Source organism: Lathyrus oleraceus, chromosome 4, assembly GCF_024323335.1.
Source record: "Lathyrus oleraceus cultivar Zhongwan6 chromosome 4, CAAS_Psat_ZW6_1.0, whole genome shotgun sequence".
Classification (NCBI taxonomy): domain Eukaryota; kingdom Viridiplantae; phylum Streptophyta; class Magnoliopsida; order Fabales; family Fabaceae; genus Lathyrus; species Lathyrus oleraceus.
Window position 1 is genome coordinate 380,513,557 of NC_066582.1, and position 25,618 is coordinate 380,539,174.

The following is a 25,618-nucleotide window of genomic DNA, read 5'->3' on the forward strand; positions in this document are numbered from 1 at the left end:
TACCACACGCTTAAGTGATTCTGGCATATCATAAGAAATGGGCCACACACACTTAAGTGGACTTTTTAGCTTGCAGTCCACACAAGTGGTTTTATAAATAGAACCCTTGTGCAGAAGCATTTGTGTAGTTGTAATTTTCATTTCTCTCTCTCTCTCTCTCTCTCTCTCTCTCTCTCTCTCTCTCTCTCTCTCACTCACTCACTCACTCACTCAAAGCTTTCATTCATAGCAGCTAGCACTGAGATTGAAAGAACCCATTCGTGTGGACTGAGTACAAGCATTGTCACCATTCAACGTTCGTGATCGCTCCGTAGATCTGCATCAAAGGTTTCAATCTCCACAAGAGGTGACGATTCTATCACTGATCACGCCCATTCGTAAAGATCACTAAAGGATAAATTTTTAAATTCCGCTGCATTTTGGATCGCTCTTCTCCTTCATCTTCTTCATTTCTTATGGATCAACGAAAGGTGTTACACGAAACTCATTTCTTTCACTTCCTTCTCACATTTCAAGTATGTGAGACGTTTCTACATTTTATGGTGTCTTTGATCTTATATGTTGTATGTTATTTAACGTATGTTGTTGTTTATTATGTTGTTGGTAATGTATGTTATATGTTGTATAAGGTATTATTTTGATGTTTTTTTTTGTTAATAAAAGTTGTATATTTTATGCTATATGTTGTTTAAGGTATGTTGTTGTTGATAAAAGTTATATGTTGTTGGTAATGTATGTTGTATGTTGACGGAAAGGTTAGTTAAAGAACTATAAGCATTGATACAAGTTCTAACGGTTAAAGAGCAAGATGCGAATAATAAGTGTAACTTGTTCTTCTATTATAACTTCATATCTCATATTAAAATTTTCTAAATCAGATTGAAAGGTTATATGCTTAGTGAGCAGTTGGTGAAATAAGCATTTCACATAATTTATAATAAACTCAAGTAGACATATCACCACAATTATAATCAAGGATCGTGGTGATATGTTGTGTGCTAAATCTTTCAATGCGGTTGGTTTCTAGAACCGTGGTGAAATGTTTAAAATATGAAGAAAAAAAATGCAGGCGCATGGAATCGAACACCTGACCTCAAGCTTTTACTACGATTATTTTAAACACCTGTAGTGGTATGTTATGTACTACTATTTTTTTACCATGCCTAGTAGCACATAGTTGTCAAGAGGGAACATAAAACAACAAGCTACCTTACCACAAACCACAGTTCGTAGTAGAAACTTTCTTCCCACCGTTGTTATATGTTATCCCTAGTAATGGTACTTAAGTGCCCTAAACAGCAGGGCAACTCCCCACCCAAGAGACTTAAAGCCCCATGTAGAGGTAGCAGTGTGAAACATTTCAATGTTAAAGCTCTCGAGGCCACCTACTCCTAGTCACCAGACTTACCAACTCTAGTTTCCCTGAACCGAAGACTATCTCAGAAAGAACGTTCTGTCATCAAAGGGTGATCCGACAATATTAATCCACACTTCACCAAATATTAGCATGGACTAGGGGCTTATGGTTCACGCCGAATACAAGCCCAAAGAAGAAGACCCGATTATGAGGCTCAATCTATAGTATCAAATTCAAGAACAAAAAAGCGGATGAAATTTCGTCAAAGATTGTACATTTGATCTCATCTACTTGCTAATCGCCCGTTAATAGATCTAATCAAACAATTCTCTGCATCTCATTCATTTTTAGTTATCTACCATATATTAAGGGTGTTCGTGGTTCATGAACTGCACTGAACCAAACCATATTTATATTTCAGTTCAGTTTATAATAACTATTTTACAGAAAATGCAGTTAATTGCTAAAATGGTTTCAATTCAGTTTAAAACTAGTTTATAACTGGTTTGTATTTATAAACTAGTTTATAATCGGTTTGCAATTATAAACCAAATTTATAATTTGAACTCTTTTAAAATTATTTTTTTTAATTTCATAAAAAATAATTAATTTTAAAAAAAAAATTTGAAAATATTTATTTTTTAAAAAAACTTTTATTTACAAAAATTAATTAAAAAAAATTTGTTTGAAAAAAAAAATCTGAGTAGATATTTTTTAAAATTTCATGCAATTTTTTTTTTAAAAATATTTTTTTTTAATTTTTCGGGGAAAAAAGTCCAGAATAAATTTTTTTTGAATTTTATTTTCGGAAAAAAAATTATTTTTATATTTAAAAAATTTTGGGAAAATATTTCACTACAAAAATTATTTTATTCTGAAATTTTTTTTTTCAAAAAATTTTTTTCTCAGAATTTTTTTATTTTAAAAAGCAATAATTTTTTATTTTCTGAAAAAAAAAATTTATTTCAAATTAAATTATATTTTTTTAATGAATAAAAAAAATTATTTTTTATTTTATGGAATACAAAATATTTTATTTTCAGATTTTTTTTTATATTTTTATTTTTAATTTTCAATAAAATATCTTTTACTTTTTATAATTATAAATATTTTTAATTTCTATTTTTTTTCACTCTCAATAATTTTTCTTTTTTTTATTAAAAAAAAATTATAATTAAAGCAGTTTATAAAAGAAAATTGGTTATGAACCGGTTTTAAACTGAATTACAATTGATTAATTTAAATGGTTCAGTTCATTAACCATTCAAGTGGTTTAGTTATTTTATGGTGCAATGCAATTCAGTTTAGGCATATAATTTGGTTAACCATATTTTTGCACACCCCTACCATATATAAGTTCAACGACGTAACAAGTTAGATATTATCTCATTCTTTTCAGAATTCTTTTTCTATAAATTTTCATTTACTTGAATATTAAAGTTTAATTTTGCAAGTCATTTTTCTTCCGACGCACCAGGAACTCTAACTATTACATTAAAAGAACTCTGGAAAAAAAAACCAACTGGTGAACACTTGCTTAAGGTTTTTGAATATTGTATCTCTAGAACCAATGTAATATTAAAATTAGTTAATACATTAAAATTGAAAATATTAGCTAAATGAAAAAATATTTAAAATCATAAATGATGCAAGATGTTATATGAGATGGCACGAATTTGAGAACTAACTAGCAGCTGTAATATGGGTGGGATAGCATGGCACGAATTTGAGAACTAACTAGCAGCTGTAATATGGGTGGGATAGCACGTGTACAGTGGTAAGCTTAGGGTTTTGTTCCATATGACTTTCTAAGATTAATTCAAATTGATAAAACCAAAAACATATAATTTAAATTGATGCCCAAAGATAATGTAATCCAACTTCTTCTATTTAAGGCACGGGTTGCATACACTTTCCTCACGTAGATTAACCTTTGTTTCTTTCTTCTCTTTTTCCTTTGGAGAAATGGTGCTCTTTGGTAAACTTATTACTGAGCTTGGGATCAAAGCACCCGCTGATAAATTCTACAATTACTTTTTAACACAACTTCATGAAATGCAAAACCATTGTGAAAGAGTTCATCATACCAAGCTGCATGAAGGTGATGACTGGCATGACACTGATACAGTTAAACACTGGACTTATGTCATAGGTAACCGTATTTCCAATTCATTTAACATGTCACCATATATACATTTTATTTCTTGTAAAACATATTTAAATTCGTCTTGACATAACAACAGATGGTGAAGTGCACACATGTTATGAGAGTATTGAAGAAGTTGATAAACAGAACAAAAAGAACACATGGAAGCTGTTTGGTGGAGATATTGATAAGCACTATAAGACCTTTAAGCTCATCCTTCAAGTAATTGATAAGGCAGATGGCCCTGCTGTTGTTAAATGGACTGTGGAGTATGAGAAAATCAGTGAGGATATTGAGCCTCCAAATGGATGGATGGACTACCTTAGCAAATGCACTAGAGATGTTGATGCTCATCTTTCCAAGGCAAGGGCCGTTCGAAAAGATTAAAGAAAGTAACATATGAGTATTAATGGCTTAATGCAACAATATGAGGTTGGCTTAATTAAGTGTTCACCTTTATACTTAAGTAAGTGTGATGTTTCGTTTGTATGCGACTTTTAAAAAATATCATTATAATTGTGTGAAGCAAATTAATAAAAATATGTTTATGCTTTTTTAGTTTTTAGTACTATTTTTTATAGTAAATATTTTATTCGTATTCATAATCTCTTTACCACTATTTTTTTTATTCGTATTCATGATCTCTTTACCAGTACTTTTTAATTAGAAAACAATTGAGATCAGTTAGGTTGTTCAGGAGTTATTAGGTTGTTCAGGAGTTGTGTTTGATGTTCGAATGACCTTTTAATATTGATGGGTTGGGAGTAGGATTAAGCATAGTAAGGTAAGATAGATCATTGTTTCTAAGTCTTTGGAATTTATAGCAATTTGGGAAACTAAGATTGATGAGTTTTTAAATTCTTGTTTTCATGTTTTGTGTGGGAATTCTTTCGGTCATTGGAGTTTTTCAACTTTTTTGGACAATAGTGGGGCTTCTTTTCTATTTGGTGTAGTTCGAAAGGATTATCTCTCTTTTGTTGGTCCTGGTTACCTGGGTGTTTGTCTTGTGTAGGCGATGACTAAGGCAATTTGTTTTGTTGCTAATATTTATTCTAAGTCACTACGCCAAATAAGGGAAAAGAGGGCGCTTTTTTTGGCCTATAACAGCGCTTTAAAGCGCCCTCTAATCTGGCGCTGGTATAGGTAAAGACAGCGCTTTTTTTCCTGGTGAAAGCGCTCTCTAAAGTGGCTCTTTAAGCCCTTTAAGGGCCACTTTAGAGGGCGCTTTTTAAAGAAAGCGCCCTCTAAAGTGGAAACTTTTAAGGGTTTAGAGGGCGCTTTTACTGGAAAGCGCCCTCTAAAGTGGAAACTTTTAAGGGTTTAGAGGGCGCTTTTACTGGAAAGCGCCCTCTAAAGTGGAAATTTAAAGGGGTTAGAGGGCGCTTATTCTGGAAAGCGCCCTCTAAAGTGGGTGGTTATTTAAATTTTTTTTTTTAAAAAGCGCTATATTTATTTATTTATTTTAGACAACCTGTATATTGAAGCAGTACACCTAAAACTGTATAATTTGAAGCCCTTTTTCACACATTGCATTCAACAAGCCTTATATACAACAATCCATACATATACAACAATCCACTGATATATAATCGTTTAACTTCTAAAGATTCTAAATATACAACCAATTCATAACTTAAAAAGAAATAAAACTAAGTAGCAAAAGCATCTCTGAGATGTATGTTTTTTTGCTAGCCGCAGTCTTCTTAGGGTCCGCTTCCTGAATCGAAGTTCATTTCTAGCAGCCATTCCTCGCATGCCGGTTTGAATACAAACAGCTTTGGAATAGGTAGTTTTATAAGCACTTCTCGAAAGATACATGCGGATTTGTTTCTGGATTATCAAAGATGTGGCCTCCCTTCTCATGCATTCATACCGACGTCTTGCAAGTTGTCCTATGTTAAGTTCATAGGATACGTAAAACTAAATGACTTAGAAAATGGATAACAAGATTATTCATACATAGTATAAAAAAGGATTCAAATAATTGATACCTTTAATAGCCCTTTGTAGTTCTATGGCAGAAAATCGCAATAACTTGTACTGTTTCTCACAAATATATGTGCGAGCTTTTTTCTGAATAACGATTGCGGATCTTCCTAGGACCTCGGCACGACATGCATCTAGTTCTGCCATTTGACCTGCTCTCAGGAAAACTTTTGTCTTTCCTATCTGCAAAGAAACCCAAAAAACATTTTATTCCAATCCATATTATCATACATAGCGTGTTCGAAATTTTTTAGCATCATCATCTATGATTCAATGTAACCTGCGAGCAAATAAAAATGCTATCACTGAGAATAAGATAAGAACTACTACCTGATAATCTTTAAGGTTTGCTTTATCTAGAAGTCTCTTGCAAGCCGTCATCTCATCAGGACTGCAGATATATATTTATTATTAGTTATTTCAGATATAGTTGTGTTATTTGAACATCTAAAATCGGAAAAATTTCGTGACAATAATCTAGGTGGTTAATTATGTTCAGTACAATCACATTCATCTGTATGATCAGAAAAAGAAAACACGGAAAAAAGGAGAAGTAAATACCATGATTTTAGAACCTTAGGTTCCATTATACGAAACCGATGAACAAATTCATCAAAGTTCTTTCGAGTTGGATATCCAGCGCAACTTATCCTAATTGCCTCCATTACACCCTATAAAAGGCATCCACAGAGTTTGAAGTAACTTGAAACAAAAATATTCATGTCATAATAAAGAACAAGGCTAATATGGGGGTTGAACTCACCCCACATCGAAGCTGCTGTAACACATCGTTGTTCTCAAATATCCCCGGCTTAAGAAGATTATTTGGCTTTACACAACGAATGTAGTGTGGCTTAGTCGCACTCAATGTTTCAAGAAAAGATTGCAGTTGTTGCTTCATTCCATAAGCAATAAGAATAACAATGATCAATAGTTATATACAAAAGACTTATAATTTTCAAGCATATGCATGTTTAAAGAAAACCGACCTTAAACTGAGTGGCTATAGAAGAAAACTTTGTTGATTTAGTACTTTCCTCGTGTAAAGGTGGGAAAAGTCCTGAAACAAAGGAGCACTTGGAAGCACAGAGCAGCGCAGCGTGTTACGGAACAACATAGTCTTTGTTTTTATCAAGGAAAAGATCAGTTTGATACATGACCTGAAATCAAAGTTCGACATATATACTAAGCTTTTAACTTTTTATTTCATGGTTGATATAACTGCGTAGACCAAAATGTATTTTACTCACATCACCAGCATAATGATTGATGGTGAAGTCAGTTCGTGACAACTTCGGTTTGCTGAATCGCTTATTGTCCTTAAGTGTTTGATATAGCTTTTCAGCAAATGTTTCGTGCGTTGATCTTGGAAACATACTACAAAAAATAAGCAGGACAATATATAAAAGAATGACTATAAAACATAGTTATTGCTCAAAGTATATATATTTGCATGCACTAACGCCACTTTACATTATGTAAAATGACATAAACAAACCATTAACTATAATACAAATATTTGAACTATTGTCATTTAATACATACCAGGCCTCGTCCAGAAGAGCAATAACGCCGCCAGGTTTCTGAAGTTATAAACAAGAATGAGATGACAAACTGATAGAACTTTTCTAAAATGACAAAAATGCAAGGGTGAGTTGCACCTTCTCAATAAGATCGAGAACATCTTGATTATCAACGAACTCTATATAACTCCAATCAATTTCTTCCTTTGTATATTCCTCTTGCTCCATTTTGAAGACATGCTGCATAATGAAATAATGAAGTGTTATTTGAGTCTATAGAAATTGTTTACCAGGAGATAGTAGAAAAATCAAACCTGGTTGAAATGCTGCTGTAACTTCTCATTTGTCAAATTGATACAAAATTGCTCGAAGCTGAACAGGGCCGATGTAAAGTTAGTTACTGTTAGAACAATAATTGTGGTTCAAAAGTAAATAGATACGAAAAATGTAAATAGAGAATATATATGTAGAATTGTATAATGGTCTAACTGAAAATTCATCATATAGTTTTTACAAAAGATAAACATTGACTAGAAAATATATATGTAGAATTGTATAATGGTCTAACTGAAAGCTAACAGAAGAATAGTCGACTCTAATTTACTCTATCAAATAACATCCATACCTAAACTTCTTAAGTTACTAGCTACGCTATGCATGCTAGAATAAATACACTCATAAACTGCATAGTGTACCTTTGATTGGTAGAAGGTGTTTTAGATATTGCTGCCTCTTTTTTCTACATCGAGAAACAAATGGAACAGTTGGTGAAATTTAACCCATAATGCCTAGTCTCCATTGCTAGCATTGCAACACAATAATTATTGTTGAGAATACTCAATAAATGTATGAACCAAGAAAAATGAAACTAAAAATGAACAATAGCGAACGTCAGAAGAGAAACCAAGTAATATGAAGATTAGAAAAATACCTATGGTGTCAAAATCAAACAGCTAACAACGAATTAATAGAAGGAGGAAACGTCGTAGATCTAACAGAGGTGGAAGGAGAACGCCTTAGAAGTAGCGAAAATTGTAGCAGTGAGAACCCTAACGTGAAAAAGAACGAAAGTAACAGAGAGTGAAATAACAAAACGCGCAGTATGTTATAATTTTAATGTTTACTAAAGGGGACTGTCATACCCCAAAAATTACCCATCATTTTTCCTAAAAAAAAAAAAAAAAAAAAAAAAAAAAAAAACAAAAAAAAAAAAAAAAAAAAACGAAAAAAAAAAATTTAATTAATTAATTAATTAATTAATTAAATAATTAAAATGAATAAATAAATAAAATATAACCAATTATTTTGGACTTGGGTCTCCCTCATTCCAAGCCCATTACCCACGAAATTAATCTATAAATACTGAAGTTTCAGTAGGGGAGTTACACTTGGAGTTTACACTGGGAGATTTACTGGAGAAAGAAGGAAGAGAAGCAAAACACTCTGAGGTTTCCTTGGAACAAAACCTTGAGGAAAAAGAAAGAGAGAGAACAGAGAAGGACGGATAGAAACTTTGGCATAGGAACCCTGCCTACCCGGAGAATTCAGAGTAAAGAAACCCTGAAGGCAGCCCATCTGCACCGAAGCCATCGCCGTCCAATTCCCGCTGCCTAACTTATTCCGATACTACAAGTGGTCAATCCCTTCAACCTTGAATTGGCAAACAGGTTTTGCGTATCTCTATTGTTTATACTTTCAATTGGCCATATCTACATATATAATGCATCATGATTAAATGTTGATATATAATTTGCTTTCGTATGGGAATTTAAATATGCCTGAATACCCTGAATGTTTGACCATGTTATTCCTGTGATAAAATGCCATAAAATTCAAAGTTCCTAACATGGGGCTGTTTTCAAATTCAAAATCCGTGGCCTTCGCTAGGCGAGGCAGAGGCGAACGAGACAGTACCTGATTCTTCTAGTCTGTTTTTTTTTATGTTTTTATCATAGCCATGCATTATTTATCCTATCCTATTTATTGTTGTGATATTTCTCCGGTGTAATCTTCGATTGCACCCTGATTTGGTGTTCTGACATGTTTCTTTTTTTGAGTTTCGTAAAGGTTCACATATCCCAGGAAAAGGTTATTGGCTAGGTATTCCACTTTATTTGTGGGATACCCTTGTGGAGTTTCACCCTAAATTAATTTTTTAATGTATTAATTTCTAATGTATTAATTTTTAATATATTATTTTTAATAATTTTAATGTGGAGTTTCATCCTAATTATATAATTAATTGTAAAACTTTGCCTTTGAATAAGTGATCTTGGACCTCTCTTTGTTGCCTTACGATTACGATATTACGGTCATGTCCCGCGAACGTGGGGATACCCTTAGCAAAGACCCTTCGGTTAAATCATCATAAAATAAATTATAGTCCCTCGGATGTTGCCTTCGAATATACAACTTTGTCCCTCGATGACCCTCCGATGTTGCCTACGGTTAAAAGATGATAGTCCCTTCGAATGCTAAGGTATCCTCGTAACTGTTGCCTTCAATGACCAATCGATGACCCTACGATGACCCTTTTACATCCAAAGGATAAAACTACTTATTTCTCAATAATAAGGACAGTTTTACCCTCATAAGGATAGGAAATACTCATAAAGACCTTGGGTCGGTATAACTCTTAATTGCTGGCTCACAACCTAAAACATTTTTTCACACCTCACACCTTTCAAAATACCTTCAGAAAATCACCACTTGGTATACATTCATACTAGAATCATTACCGAGTTATATTTTTCTAAACAATTTTCAAAACTAAACGAGATAATCACTTTGTATACATTCATACAAGAATCATTACAAAGTTAAATTCTCTTTTCAAAACAATTTTTCTAAACAATTCACAAACACTTTTTTTTAGACAAAAATAATATAAGTGATCGAGCAATTAAGAGCCCATGGATAACCATGGATACAAAGGGTGCTAACACCTTCCCTTTGTATAATGTACCTCTCGAACCCAAAATCTAAATTAAGGTTTTTCCTGTTCTTTTCCACCTTTCCTTATTGGATAAAAGAAAAGTCGGTGGCGACTCTTGCTAACCGCGACATTGCGATTAAAACCACAAAAAAGTCCAGTTCACCGTATGACAGAACTGGCGACTCTGCTGGGGACCTTAAAAAGAGAGGTTACCTTAAAAACAAGATCACTTATTCAATTTGTCTGATTTATTTTTAAGGGATTGCTTGGGTATGTTATGCTTGAGTGAAAGATCCTACACCCGGATCTAGTGTACCTTAGGTAAGTAGCAAGAGATCATCGCGACTGTCCGGCGTATACTGGAATGGTCAAAATGATGGCTACGGTTAATGTGGCACTTTGGATGTCCTGATGTTCCTCATGTTAGTTGAGGAAATATTTGGCATTTGCGTGGTGTCATAAAAGCATTAACCAGACCTTTAGAACCCTAATTGACTCATCCTGGCCATTAGAAAGTAGTGAGATAACTGGCTTCGGTTCCGACTGGAGTTGGTTGAGACTCGATACTACACTCTTTGAGATTGGACTTTAGGGAAGCTTCGGTCAACCACTTGGTGTTGCACTGAAGTGGACTTAAGGAAAGGTCAATGATTTGAGATCCTTCTAGAACCCGGTTACTATTCTAAGACAGGTTGAACCAACCAAACTTCAGTGGGGAGGGTATTTACCTATGGAACTCACGCAAGCCTTAAAACCTAGGAATGATTGTTGTGTGACTTGCTTGTGCTTGTTATTTATCTAACAACATGACATCATAACAACATAACATCATAACATCATGGCATTGTACTAACCATTTCAAGGATTTAGGGATTTAACTCTGCTAAAAAAAAAAAACAGAAAAAACAAAAGCAAAAACAAAAGAGAAAAGAAAAAAAAAGCTCTTTTTGTTAGTTTATGCAAAGTTAAATCCCGAAAGTCCTTGAAAACATTTCATACATCGCATTGCATCGCATAACAGGTATTCTAAAGGATCAGTGTTCTCACGATTTTCCTATCAAACAGATTCCAGCAGATTCAAACAGATTGAACAATGGCTCTCGAACAAACTGTCAAAGATCTCCAGGCCCAGAATGCTCAATTCCAGGAAATGATGCTGAGCTTATCTAAGGGGCAGGAAGAACTGAAAGCTCTTTTGATGGAGAAGAAGAAGGACCAGAAACCTGTGGGTTACATCAACCCGGGGAGAAGGCTTAAGGGACAGGTTACAGGAGTCAAGATTAGAATTCCGAAGGATTCAGAAGAAGAGCCCGAGAATGATTCGGAAGATGAGAATCCTAATCTCGTCAATTCTGAGGACGACGATGAAGATTATGAACATGAACAGTACTCTCCGAAGGATGATAAGTACAAGTTGCTGGAAGAACGTATGTTAGCTATGGAGGGGCAGAAAGTGCCCGGTCTGGATTTCGAAAACTTGGGTCTGGTCTCTGATGTGGTCATTCCCCGCAAATTCAAGGTTCCCATTTTCACTAAGTATGATGGTGCCTCTTGTCCTCAGATGCATCTAAGGGCTTATGTGAGAAAGATTCAGCCGCACACTACTGATAAGAAACTGTGGATCCATTTCTTCCAAGAGAGTCTGTCTGGCACACAGTTAGAGTGGTATTATCAGCTTGAGAGCTCTAACATCCGCACATGGACTGATTTAGCAACAACTTTCTACAAGCACTACCAGTATAATTCTGAGTTAGCGCCTACTCGGCTACAGCTACAAAATATGACTATGGGCTCTAAAGAAAGTTTCAAAGAATATGCTCAAAAGTGGAGAGATTTGGCTGGCAGAGTCAAACCCCCTATGACTGATCGAGAGTTAGTGGACATGTTCATGGGTACACTGACTGGCCCATTCTACAGCCATCTACTGGGAAGTTCCTCGTCAGGTTTCACTGAACTTATCTTGACAGGTGAACGGGTTGAAAGCGGCATTCGAAGTGGAAAGATACAGGCAGCTACTTCTGCAAGCACCAAAAAGTCCTATCAGGGAAAGAATGAATCAAATGCTGTGTACAGTGAGAGGAAGCATAACAAGAAGAATCGTGACCATACTATTGGGGCAGTTACAATTGCCGCACCTCCATCTCAGAACTTCCAACACAGACAAGACAGGTCGAGAAGACAGTTTACCAAGATCAATATGACTTTAACCCAAGCACTGCAGAGTATGTTAAAGGCCAATTTGATTACCCTCAGAGGCCCTCCTGCAAATCCCAACACTACTTCTCCTCGTTATAATCCCAACGCCAGGTGTGCCTATCACTCCGATAGCCCCGGGCATGATACGAATGATTGCTGGTTGTTGAAGAACAAGATTCAGGATATGATCGACGCTGGAGAAATTGAATTTGATCCTCCGGCGACCCCCAATGTCATCACAGCACCTATGCCTAATCATGACCAGAATGTTAATGTTGTGGACGACAATTCTCACGTTACTGACGTTGCTGATTTAGCATCTCCTCTCCTGATCGTTAAGAAGAATTTATTGCAAGCTGGTTTATTTCCAGGTTGTGCTGAAGATTGCGATCTCTGTGTACTCCGACCCAATGATTGTTTGAAGTTGAAGAACGGCATTCAACGGCTGATGGATGATCGTACAATTCTATTTGAAAGGGTTCCTAAGGTGGACAACTCTATTGAAGAGGTATCTGTGATTGCTAGGTCCAAAGCTCCAGTGAAGATTACCGCTACTAGAGTGCCTGTGAAGAGTACCGCTGAGCCCAAAGTGGCTCCCCTGATTATTATCGCACCTGGCCCCGTGCCATATTCCTCCAGCAAAGCTATTCCGTGGAACTATGGAGGCGACGTTTACATCCATGGCATAAAGCAGGTTGGTAGTTCTGCTAATCCTAATGATATTGTAGGGACTAGTAAAGTTACTCGAAGTGGAAGGATCTACTCCCCAGAAATCTCACCTCCCGCTCCCGAAATTCGAGGAAAAAGACCAGTCAATCCTCCTCAGTCAGAGACATCGGTCGAAGTTACTTCTGAAGATGTTGCCAAACAGGAAATGGAAGAGATGCTGAAAATCATCCGTAAGAGCGATTTTGATGTAGTGGAACAATTGGGGCATACTCCGTCTAAAATCTCAATGTTGTCCTTGTTATTATCCTCTAAATCCCATGCCAATGCATTGATGAAATTCTTGAAGACCGCTCATGTGCCTCAAGAAACATCCGTCGATCAATTCGAACATTATGTTGCTAATTTGACTGTTGACAATGGCCTAGGCTTTTCCGATGCTGACCTGACGCCAGCAGGAAAAGAATCACAATAAAGCTCTGCATATCTCTATCGAGTGTGAGGGGATCACCCTGGCTCACGTGTTGATCGACAACGGCTCTTCCTTGAATATGCTCCCGAAAGCTGTACTCGATAAATTTGACTACAAAGGCATTGAACTGAAACCTAGTGATGTTGTGGTGCGTGCTTACGATGGTGCGAAGAGTGTTGTCTATGGTGAAGTGGTTCTCCCTATCAAGATAGGACCTCAAGTCTTCAACACTACCTTTCACGTGATGGACATTCGTCCCGCCTACTCCTGCTTGTTGGGGCGCCCTTGGATCCATGGGGCAGGTGCGGTAGCTTCGTCGCTTCATCAAAAGCTGAAGTATCCAATAGCAGGCATGGTTGTCACTGTATGTGGAGAAGAAGAGTATATTGTCAGTAGTGTGCAAGCCTTCAAATACGTCGAGATGGATGGTGAATTCTTTGAGACTCCTTCTCAGTCATTTGAAGTGGTTCCTCCACCCAGTCCTGTCCTTAAGCCAACTCCCCTTGTGCCCAAGGTTGTTCGTGCTCCCCCTGTCATGATCTCTCTGAAAGATGCTCAAGCCGCGATTGAAAATGGTGATCGTGCTGGTTGGGGTCAACTGATCAATGTACCGTACAAGTCTGATAAAGCTGGCCTGGGGTTTAACTCTGGAAAGATAGTCAAAAATCAGATTAATGCTATGGAAGATGCTGATAGTGATTGCGACTTGGATAGCTAGATTTTCCCAACAATTGGTGACGGACTCAACAATTGGAAGACTGAAGACATTATCCCAATTTCCTTTAGTCAGGAGTAATTGTTATTGTTTATTCTAGAATTGCAAATTTTAATTTTCTTTTACAATCAAACTTCTTAAAGCATTGTGTCTATGCCCGAGGCACAATGGCTAATTTGTTAGGGGTTTGTCATTTTCATAAGCATATTCATATTCAATAGATCAATGGACTTTTTGCATTCAAATATTGCGCTCTTTATCTTTCCTGTCATTTTTCAAACAAGCTATGTTTCTTGCACACACTCACGTAACAATTTGCCGATCCATATCCACTCTGGATCCTGTTGGTAATGACTCTGCTACTGTTCATTATGACTTTGAAAATCCGATCTACCAAGCCGAGGATGGAAGCGAGGAAGATTGTGAAGTCCCTGGAGAACTTGCCCGACTACTACAAGAAGAAAAGATTATACAGCCGCATGAGGAATCAATTGAAATTGTAAATCTGGGTACTGAAATAAACAAGAAAGAAGTCAGAGGTTTCTTGGGGCACTCGAATTACATTGCCCGATTCATTCCACACTTGACTGCTACCTGCAAACCCATCTTCAAATTACTGAGACAAAATCAAGAGATGGTATGGAATGATGAATGCCAAGAAGCTTATGACAAAATCAGGAAATATCGCCAAGAACCTCCAGTTCCGATGCCACCAGTTGAGGGAAGACCTTTAATTACGTATTTGACCGTGTTAGAAAATTCAATGAGGTGTGTTGGGGCAACATGACGAGTCTGGTCGAAAAGAGCATGCCATATACTGCCTTAGCAAAAGGTACCGACTGTGAAACAAGATACTCACAGCCCGAGAAAGCTTGCTGTGCTTTGGCCTGGGCTGCTCGCCGACTAAGACAGTATATGTTGAATCATACCACCTTATTGACTTCTAAGATGGATTCTATCAAATACCTATTTGAGAAACCTGCTGTCTCCTGAAAGAGTTATCACTGACAATGGTACTAATTTGAACAACAAGATGATTACTGAACTCTGCACGCAGTTCAAAATAAAACACCATAACTCTTCTCCGTACCGGCCAAAGATGAACGGCGCCGTGGGGACTGCTAACAATATCAAGAAGGTCATGCAAGAAATGACAGTAACATACAAAGACTGGCATGAGATGTTACCCTTTACTCTTTACGGTTATCGCACTTCAGTGCGCACTACGACAGGGGCAACTCCGTTCTCTTTAGTCTATCGAATGGAAGCCATCTTACTAGTGGAAGTTCAGATTCCCTCTCTAAGGATCATGAAAGAGGCGGGCTTAGACGAGGACGAATGGATTCAGACTCGACTCGATCAGATACATTTGATTGATGAGAAGAGACTTGCGGCTGACCAGGGCATTCAACAAAAGGGTCAAGAGACAAGTGTATCAAATGGGCGACTTGGTGATAAAGCGTATCATCCTACCACAAACTGATCCCAGAGGCAAATGGACTCCCACATACGAAGGGCCATTTGTAGTTAAGAAGGTATTCTCTGGTGGAGCCATGATACTTGCTACAATGGATGGCGAAGATTTCCCGCATCCCGTGAACGCGGACATAGTTAAAAAATACTACGCATAAAAGAGACCCGCTAGATCGACGTATCTAGGCAAAAGTAAGGGCATCCCGGCGAACCAAAAGGGTTCGGGCAAAAATTAGGGATATATAAAAAAAAATGTACACACGGCAAGTCGAAAACCTGAAAAGGCGGCTTGGGCAAAAAAGGGTATCCTGGTGGACTGAAAACCTGAAAAGGCGGTCCAGGCAAAAATTAGGGATTAAAGCGTATGACTATGTCCCGTTCTCAGTCAACTTTCATCCAAGTTCGAGGGACTGACCAAGCCAATCACTTCTATCCGACAGCAAGGGATGAGATGCTCGAAGACATAATGACAGTAGTAGGCTTAAAATCAATAGGACTTCTTCCACATAGCTTTCTCTTTGTTTTCGACAATTTCCTCTTACTAGGATTTCTGTCTCCTTGTACACAAATTGCCTGTTTATAGGCCTCCTTTCAAAATCAATACAACCCTCTTTCAAAAAAAGATGCTTTTGTTTTTACTTTTCTGTTTTGGTTGCGTAAATGTCCATTGATTTAATTTGAATTAATATGTGCATTTGAATATGACTGATGTTTACCAAAAATACATGCATAGAATAGCAATAGCAATTACTACCCGACTTCAGGATCGAGGAGAAGGTCTAATCATGCTTCCAATGAATCCGCTACCAATTCTCTTCCCCAGCAAGCCTGTTTTTTTTTTCCTCAGAAAATGGCAGTATCCCCAGGCGCAGCCAGTTACTCCCCAACAGAGGTCGGCGTCACCAGACAGATTGATCATCTCATCCATCCCCAGCCAGGCTCTGTTGAATATTTCCACCATCAGACAGAAATCAAGCATCCCCAGCCGAGAAAGGGTCATCGACACAAATGTCTCAAATCAGTAGATGGGGATTTATTTTCCCCAGTAGAGTCCCCAAGCAGAACTTCTCATACGCATAACTCATTCATTACATCCTTTCACAGCATACGCATGCATACAACATTCACATTTATTTTAGCATAACACGAAACATCTCATGCATCATGACATAGCATGAAGCTAACTTTTTCTTTGCAGGTTAATTATCCTCCTGATATAGTCAAAGTAGAAGGTTCATTCAGACAGACACCTTTATCAATCACATTCAAGATTCAGATACATATTTCAAATACAGTTCATGGGAACATTCATTCTGACAACACTTCGATATCCTCCTAACGATGGCATCTCTAAGCCCATCCCAGACATTTATTGCAAGTACAACATATACAGGTTATCAGATACAGCCTAACGTACGGTTCATTCTGATTCAGCCCAACATATGACTTCTTCAGCAACTCCAATGCGGTCTAACGTACGACCCATTTGGACCTTCAAATCCTCAGATGCTGCCTAGCGTACGGTACATTCAAGGGTGTAGTCTAGCGTACGACTACTTTCTTTTTCAGATGCAGCCTAACGGACGGCTCATTCTACAACTCGGATACGATCTAACGTACGATCCATTCTGAACTTCAACAACCCCAACGCGGTCTAACGTACGACCCGTTTGGATCTTATAACCCTCAGATGCTACCTAACGTACGGTACATTTCTGAAGTGTAGTCTGGCGTACGACTACCGCTTTCATCATCAGATGCGGCCTAACAGACGACTCATTCTGCGACGGTCTAACGTACGACCCGTTCGGATGTCCATCCCCTCAGATGCTACCTAACATACGGTACATTTCTGAAGTGTAGTCTAACGTACGACTACCCCTTTCATCATCAGATCCTACCTAACATACGGTACATTTCTGAAGTTTAGTCTAACGTACGACTACCCCTTTCGTCATCAGATTCAGCCGAACGTACGGCTCATTCTGCAACTCAGATACGATCTAGCGTATGGTCCATTCTGATCCTTTATCCCCAACAGCATATGACACACTCCGACTCCCCAGCGAAGTCGGCAGCCTAATGGATGACTCATTATACGGTCTAACGTACGACCCAGTGTGGCACCCATGTCTTCAAATTGGCCTAATATACGGCGCGATCTGAAGCTTTCGTCATCAAACCTCCCGGATGGCATCTTTAAGCCCATCTCCATCAAGACCAACTGTCGATTCTCAAGTGCAAATTTTTGGGGCATTCTAGTGTTCAATAATCTTCCACCTCCAGACCACGAATGGCATACACGCCATCCTAACTCTCTCGGTTCAAGAATATTGAACAGGGGCAGCTGTCATACCCCAAAAATTACCCATCATTTTTCCTAAAAAAAAAAAAAAAAAAAAAAAAAAAAAAAAAAAAAAAAACTATAAAAAAAAAAAAAAAAAGAAAAAAAATTTAATTAATTAATTAAATAATTAAAATGAATAAATAAATAAAATATAACCAATTATTTTGGACTTGGGTCTCCCTCATTCCAAGCCCATTACCCACGAAATTAATCTATAAATACTGAAGTTTCAGTAGGGGAGTTACACTTGGAGTTTACACTGGGAGATTTACTGGAGAAAGAAGGAAGAGAAGCAAAACACTCTGAGGTTTCCTTGGAACAAAACCTTGAGGAAAAAGAAAGAGAGAGAACAGAGAAGGACGGATAGAAACTTTGGCATAGGAACCCTGCCTACCCGGAGAATTCAGAGTAAAGAAACCCTGAAGGCAGCCCATCTGCACCGAAGCCATCGCCGTCCAATTCCCGCTGCCTAACTTATTCCGATACTACAAGTGGTCAATCCCTTCAACCTTGAATTGGCAAACAGGTTTTGCGTATCTCTATTGTTTATACTTTCAATTGGCCATATCTACATATATAATGCATCATGATTAAATGTTGATATATAATTTGCTTTCGTATGGGAATTTAAATATGCCTGAATACCCTGAATGTTTGACCATGTTATTCCTGTGATAAAATGCCATAAAATTCAAAGTTCCTAACATGGGGCTGTTTTCAAATTCAAAATCCGTGGCCTTCGCTAGGCGAGGCAGAGGCGAACGAGACAGTACCTGATTCTTCTAGTCTGTTTTTTTTATGTTTTTATCATAGCCATGCATTATTTATCCTATCCTATTTATTGTTGTGATATTTCTCCGGTGTAATCTTCGATTGCACCCTGATTTGGTGTTCTGACATGTTTCTTTTTTTTGAGTTTCGTAAAGGTTCACATATCCCAGGAAAAGGTTATTGGCTAGGTATTCCACTTTATTTGTGGGATACCCTTGTGGAGTTTCACCCTAAATTAATTTTTTAATGTATTAATTTCTAATGTATTAATTTTTTAATATATTATTTTTAATAATTTTAATGTGGAGTTTCATCCTAATTATATAATTAATTGTAAAACTTTGCCTTTGAATAAGTGATCTTGGACCTCTCTTTGTTGCCTTACGATTACGATATTACGGTCATGTCCCGCGAACGTGGGGATACCCTTAGCAAAGACCCTTCGGTTAAATCATCATAAAATAAATTATAGTCCCTCGGATGTTGCCTTCGAATATACAACTTTGTCCCTCGATGACCCTCCGATGTTGCCTACGGTTAAAAGATGATAGTCCCTTCGAATGCTAAGGTATCCTCGTAACTGTTGCCTTCAATGACCAATCGATGACCCTACGATGACCCTTTTACATCCAAAGGATAAAACTACTTATTTCTCAATAATAAGGACAGTTTTACCCTCATAAGGATAGGAAATACTCATAAAGACCTTGGGTCGGTATAACTCTTAATTGCTGGCTCACAACCTAAAACATTTTTTCACACCTCACACCTTTCAAAATACCTTCAGAAAATCACCACTTGGTATACATTCATACTAGAATCATTACCGAGTTATATTTTTCTAAACAATTTTCAAAACTAAACGAGATAATCACTTTGTATACATTCATACAAGAATCATTACAAAGTTAAATTCTCTTTTCAAAACAATTTTCCTAAACAATTCACAAACACTTTTTTTTAGACAAAAATAATATAAGTGATCGAGCAATTAAGAGCCCATGGATAACCATGGATACAAAGGGTGCTAACACCTTCCCTTTGTATAATGTACCTCCCGAACCCAAAATCTAAATTAAGGTTTTTCCTGTTCTTTTCCACCTTTCCTTATTGGATAAAAGAAAAGTCGGTGGCGACTCTTGCTAACCGCGACATTGCGATTAAAACCACAAAAAAGTCCAGTTCACCGTATGACAGGGACCTTAGAGGGCGCTTGTGGAAAAAAAGCGCCCTCTAAAGGGGGCCTAAGAGGGCGCTTATGAAAGCGATCTCTAAGGCTTTCCAAAAGCGCTTTATAAACTGGAAATGCACATGGACTTATAGAGCGCTTTTTTAAAAGCGCCCTCTAAGGGTAACCTTAGAGGGCGCTTTTTAAAAAGCGCCCTGTATTGTTGTCCCTCTATCTCCTCCTTATTTTTTCGCTTCACCTTAGAGGGCGCTTTATTACAAAAGCGCCCTCTAAAGTGCGCTGTCTATTCCAGTTGTTCGCTCCTTATTTTTTCGCTTCACTTTAGAGTGCGCTTTTGTAATAAAGCGCCCTCTAAGGTGCGCTGTCTATTCCAGTTTTTGGCGTAGTGAGTGTAGCTTGAGAGAGCATAGAGCCTTTTGGAGAAATCTCTTTATAAGAAGGGTCAATTTTGGAGGGGATATTTAGTGTGTTTTAGGGGACTTTAATTTTGTTTGTTCTTTGATTGAAAGAATTGAACAGGATGACTATGTGTCTATTGCTTGTAATATTGAGTGTCTTGAGTTTAGTAACTTCTTGGCTGGGGTTTTACTTGATACCATCCTTGTGGTAGGGCGGATAGTCATTTGGATAAGATTCTTATTTCTGAAAGTTGGTGGGAGTTGTGGGGGACTACACCTTATAATTGGCTCTACCTAAAGATGTGTCAGATCATTGTCCCATAATTCTCAGGTAATCTAATCTGTTTTCAGGTCCAAAGCCTTTCTGGTTTAATAATAGTTGGGTTTCTCATACCCAACTCTTTGAGGTGGTGTTTAGTAATTGATCTAATTCTCTGTTGTCTAGTTGGCTATATTTTGTTCTAAAAGAAAAGCTCAAAGCTCTCAAAGGTGATTTGAAATCTTGGAATCGTCAAGTCTTCGGTAACCTTAACTCCTAGATTGCTCGTTTAAAGGAGATAATGAGTTCTTTAGGTGTGAGAGTTGAGTAAGGTGGACTATCGGCATAAGAGATTGAATCTAGAAAGAAGTTTGTCTTGAATCTTTGTTCCCTGCTTTGGACTAAATATACCCATATATTTCAAGTCTAGTGACTTAAGGAGGGTGATACTAACACATGTTTCTTTCATACTTGTAGATCGGTAAATTAGCAAGTGTACTAATTTTTTCAAGTTGTAATACCGGTAGTTACCAGAGTATCGATTTCAAGAAATACGTTATGTTTTAGAGTTTGGTTTATTTTTAGTTAAACAAAAGGTATATAGGGGTGTTGAGGTTGTTTTGTTTTCAAAAAAGTAGAAGTAGAACAAATGTAATAGAGTATAAAATAATAATAATAAATCATGTTAGGAATGAGAGTTTGAACTTGAGTTCGTTGAATATCGTAAACTCATATTTTAATAACTTCTTTTATCTCGACATATTACTGGTTCTTAAGGATGTTTATTCCTAAGTCTTTAGTGAATAAACCTTTAATCATTCAATTAACTCTTATGTCCATAGTAAATTATAGATAAATTTAAGCATGTGTATCAAGAACATATCAGTTCTTATATGGTACCCCTAGTCCTAGGTGATATCTAATATGAAATATTCCAATCACGCGTTATTGTTGAAAGTACTTACTAATAGGTAACGATAGATCATTCTCAAATTGTCAAAGAGAGAAAGCATTGAAAGTAGAAAGAAGTAAATCATGTAGAAAATAAAATTTAAGTACACAACTACGGAAATGATATTTCACCACACTTTGTAAGAGGATACCATCATGGTTGATCAACCGTGATAACATAAGGTGTGGTAGGATGTACCAACTTTACCACCACATGCTGGAAACCGTAGTAAAAAATCCAATAGAGCGTTACATATCACTACAACTATGATAAACAACCGTAGTTAAATGTGGAGGTCAGTCGTTCGATGACCAATGCTAGAATTTAATAATTTTTTAACATTTCACCACGGATGAAAGTTACAACTGTAGTAAAAGACTTAGCTTATAATATTTTACCATGTGTATAACTAGAAACCCTTGTGTTATGTATACTTGAGTTTATTATAACGTATGTGGAATGTTTATTTCACAAACTTCTCAATAAACATGTTACCTTTAAATCTGATTTAGATATTAATAATATGAACAATTAAGTTATATTAGAATAAATAATTTATAATAATCAATTTATTTTTAGCTTTCTACAATCCATTATATATGTATCTCACTCTTCAGAATTTTGTTTAATGCTTGTAGTTCTTCGATCAACACTTCTTTTTTACTAGTTCATTCTGCAATGTATTAACTTTACATAATAAACTAGTAAAAAAATGTTAATTGAAGAACTAGAAGCATTTAACTAAATTCTAAAAAACAAGATTAAGATATGAATAATGGCATGAAAAAAGCACACAAAACATTTATTAACGTAAGTTTATGAGTTTATTTATAAAATCATGAACTAACTATAACATAAATTTATCAAACATATCTCAACAAAATATTTAACAACATATCTAACTAAAACATCAACATACTTTAACAAAAAATATATAAGTCCAATCATAAACTTATGAACAAAATTAAATTATTTATGAACAAATAACACACACAAAAACTTTTATCTACAAAATCCTAAACCAACCTTAACATAAATATATCAAACATACATCAAATACAATATTTATCAATATACCTAACTAAAAACATCAACATAATTCAACAAAAAATACGTAAATTAAATAATAAACTTATGAACAAAACAAAATCATTTATGAATAAACAACACAAACAACAACCTTTATCTACAAAATTATAAACTAACCTTAACATAAATTTATCAAACATAACTCAACAACAACATTTATTAACATACCTAACAAAAAAAAAATACTTTAACAAAAAATATGTAAACAAAATCATAAACTTATGAAAACAAAATCATTTATCAACAAACAAGAAAAACAACTTCATTTATCTACAAAATCATAAATCAACCTTAACATAAACACAACACATTTATCAAACATACCTCAACAACGACACAACACGTTTATCAAACATACCTCAACAACAATATACCTCTACAAAAGCTTAAAAAGCTTACATACATCATCATACAAAAAAATAATGGAGTTTTGAAATGAATTGGTTTACATACGTACATTTACTTGAAAAGATTTATGAAAAAGAAAAAATAATGAAATGAACTTGCTTGTTTCGTGACACCTTCCCTTGATTCATAATAGTTTGAGAAGTTATGTTGAAATTTTGTGAAGCTAGGATGGAGTTTTGAGATATTGGGACAAGGCGAGAGAAGTTAGGGTTTTAGACTTATAGCACAGTCTGTTCTGAAGTGAATTAAGTTAGCTTATACAAGTAAACTATTTCACAACGGATGTTAAAATAAATCATGGTGGTATGTCCTGATATTTCACCACGGGTGTTATTTTGGATCGTGGTGACAAGTTTTTAATTTTTATTTAAAATTAGAAATAAAGGGAACACACCCTTTTATTAATGAAAAAACACAAATATTGCAGGTGTTAGATTTCGAAGAGTGTCACTCTTAACATATCACAACGGTTTTTAATTGTGACTGTGGTAATATGTAATTTAAAAATTAAAAAAGAGGCGCCTAGAGAACATATATTACATGGTTGGATATGTGATTGTGGTAAGAGATCGAAAATTCAACTCATTCAAGAATAGGGACTCGCTCCTAGCATCTAAAGGTTTAGCCATGCATAATAATAATAATAATAATAATAATAATAATAATAATAATAATAATAATAATTAAATTTTTTCAACATTACACAATAATCAAAGATGAAGAGTCTTCAAATCAAATTGATGCTCCACCTTGCTTCTATTGTGTTCTTCTGCTCCACTTTTGTAACTTGTTGTAGAAAACAGAAACAAAACCTATAAATTTGGGTTTCCTTATTTTTATATTCATCTGAGTTTTTTGAAACTGATATGGGTGTCCAAAAACGGGTCCATACGCATCATGGCCTACATGTGAAAATGCTGCAGAATTTCATATGCAAGTGGACATGCATGTCAAAATGCTGCAAGATTCCATACACATGTGGACATGCTTATCATATTGTTTCATGTTCCCATACGTATGAGGACATGCATGTGAGCATAATATATTTAGCCTTATAAAGTTGTAGACACATTAACATATATATCTAGGATGCGGCGGGATTTCACACACATGTGGACATGCATGTGGGTTGTTGCATGTCTCAATACACATGTGGAAATTTATTTAGGCAGACACTGATTTTTTCCTAGAAATCACTCATACACATGTATACATGAAATGTCTGTTAGAACAAGACTTGGTTCAAGATATATACCTTGAGTTTTCATGATAACAATATCATATTTGTGAGAGAATAATTTTGGTACCCTAATGGTTAGTTATTGTGTAGCTTTAACAACCAGTTCTGATTCTGAATATATGATAAGCGATGTCATCAATTTCTGAACTATGTGTTCCAAATTCGCTTATGTGCCAACTATTAGAAGTTCTGAAAGATGTTCAATATTGTTGTTGCAATGATCTTTCTGCTTCTGTGTTGATTCACTCCTGAGAAGCTTATGAGGAGACACGATGTTGTTGTTGTAATATTCTCTCATTTCATGCTTCTAGACATGACTCGGATCACCAAACTTTTGAAGTTATGTTATGTAGTTGAAGATTATGAAGATCTCGTGCCAGACGATTGAAGTTATCAAGGTTTTGACTGAAGATTCTGAAGACTCTGAAGATTCCGAAGACTCTGAAGATCTCAAGCCAGACTATTGACGTTGTCAAGGTTCTGACCAAAGATATCGAAGTTTCTGAATCCAGCTTTATGTTTCTTCATTTCATGCTTCATCAACTTTTATTATAAACCAATGAAGTTGAAGATAAGATCAAATGGGAATGTGATCAAATAATACATAGTACAAATCGAACATCCTTTCCACTACCTGATTTTATGGGCTAGGACAGTACTATACATCACACATGTCACTGATTTTGTGGATGAAGGACAGTATGCAGTATCACTTATTTCCCATCCAACAGTGGACAACCGCTCAATGAGCTTTCTCCATTTTTTCCTCCAACGGTCTTCTTCTTATGCTATATAAGTGAGACTTAGAGACTTGAAGGAAAATGTTGGTAACACAGTATTTTCACAAATCTATTTCTTTGTGAAAAGCTATCATTCTTTTATACACTATATTTATTTAAAGTGTTTGTTATTCATTTGTGTAAAATTTGCTTGTGTAGAAGCATCTTGTAACACACAAAATATTATTCAAACTACTTATTTGATTCCTTGATGAGGTTATCCATGAGAAGACAAAGAAGGTTGTCCTTTGTGAGTCCTTGAGGAGACTAGGGTATATTTGGATCCTTGAGAAGACAAAGAAGGTTATTCTTTGTGATTATTGTAATTTGTTGATTATAGTGTATTAAGTCCTTGTGTATAAGGAAAAGTCATCTTGACGGGTGAACTGGAGTAATTTTGAGTTTCAAGTGAACCAGGATAAAATACTTTTGTTTTTATCTCTTTGTTATTAACTTGTTAGTGGTGTTCTGGTTTTGGAAAAATCATTTGCTTGTAAAATCCAATTCAAACCCCCCTTTCTTGTGTTTTTCCCACCTTCAATTGGCATCAGAGCTCTGGTTCTGATTATGATAAAAACTTTATCAACACCTCATTGTGTTCAGTATCGATCCAAATTGTGTGAGAAATAATGGTCGCTGTTAACGTTGTTACCAATAATGAAAGAGATCATTATAGTACAAAACCATATATCTTTGATAGTGAGAAATTTGACTATT

General features: G+C 36.0%; 3 protein-coding genes across 3 annotated transcripts in view; 1 reads left to right on the forward strand and 2 right to left on the reverse strand.

Moving 5' to 3' along the window:
- The first annotated feature begins 3,205 nt into the window (after positions 1–3,205).
- Positions 3,206–4,068, forward strand: LOC127075560 (MLP-like protein 28). Its single transcript, XM_051017023.1, has 2 exons — positions 3,206–3,509; positions 3,601–4,068. Exons 1-2 carry the CDS (start codon positions 3,323–3,325, stop codon positions 3,888–3,890), a joined length of 477 nt encoding a protein of 158 aa, XP_050872980.1. The 5' UTR covers positions 3,206–3,322; the 3' UTR covers positions 3,891–4,068.
- Positions 4,069–5,094: 1,026 nt separating this feature from the next.
- Positions 5,095–6,461, reverse strand: LOC127137627 (myosin-6-like). Its single transcript, XM_051064073.1, has 6 exons — positions 6,432–6,461; positions 6,253–6,384; positions 6,051–6,160; positions 5,820–5,880; positions 5,495–5,672; positions 5,095–5,395 (listed from the first exon to the last, which is right to left on the reverse strand). The coding sequence occupies exons 1-6, from the start codon at positions 6,459–6,461 to the stop codon at positions 5,130–5,132; spliced, it is 777 nt and encodes a 258-aa protein (XP_050920030.1). The 3' UTR covers positions 5,095–5,129.
- A 131-nt stretch (positions 6,462–6,592) lies between these two features.
- The window catches only part of LOC127137628 (myosin-8-like), a 35,902-nt gene continuing 16,876 nt past the window's right edge, over positions 6,593–25,618 (reverse strand). The window contains exons 2-6 of the mRNA XM_051064074.1: positions 7,327–7,384; positions 7,151–7,252; positions 7,035–7,072; positions 6,740–6,866; positions 6,593–6,649 (exon numbers count right to left, since the gene is read on the reverse strand). Of these exons, the coding sequence (XP_050920031.1) occupies positions 6,593–6,649; positions 6,740–6,866; positions 7,035–7,072; positions 7,151–7,252; positions 7,327–7,384 (382 nt within the window). The remainder of the gene's footprint in view (positions 6,650–6,739; positions 6,867–7,034; positions 7,073–7,150; positions 7,253–7,326; positions 7,385–25,618) is intronic.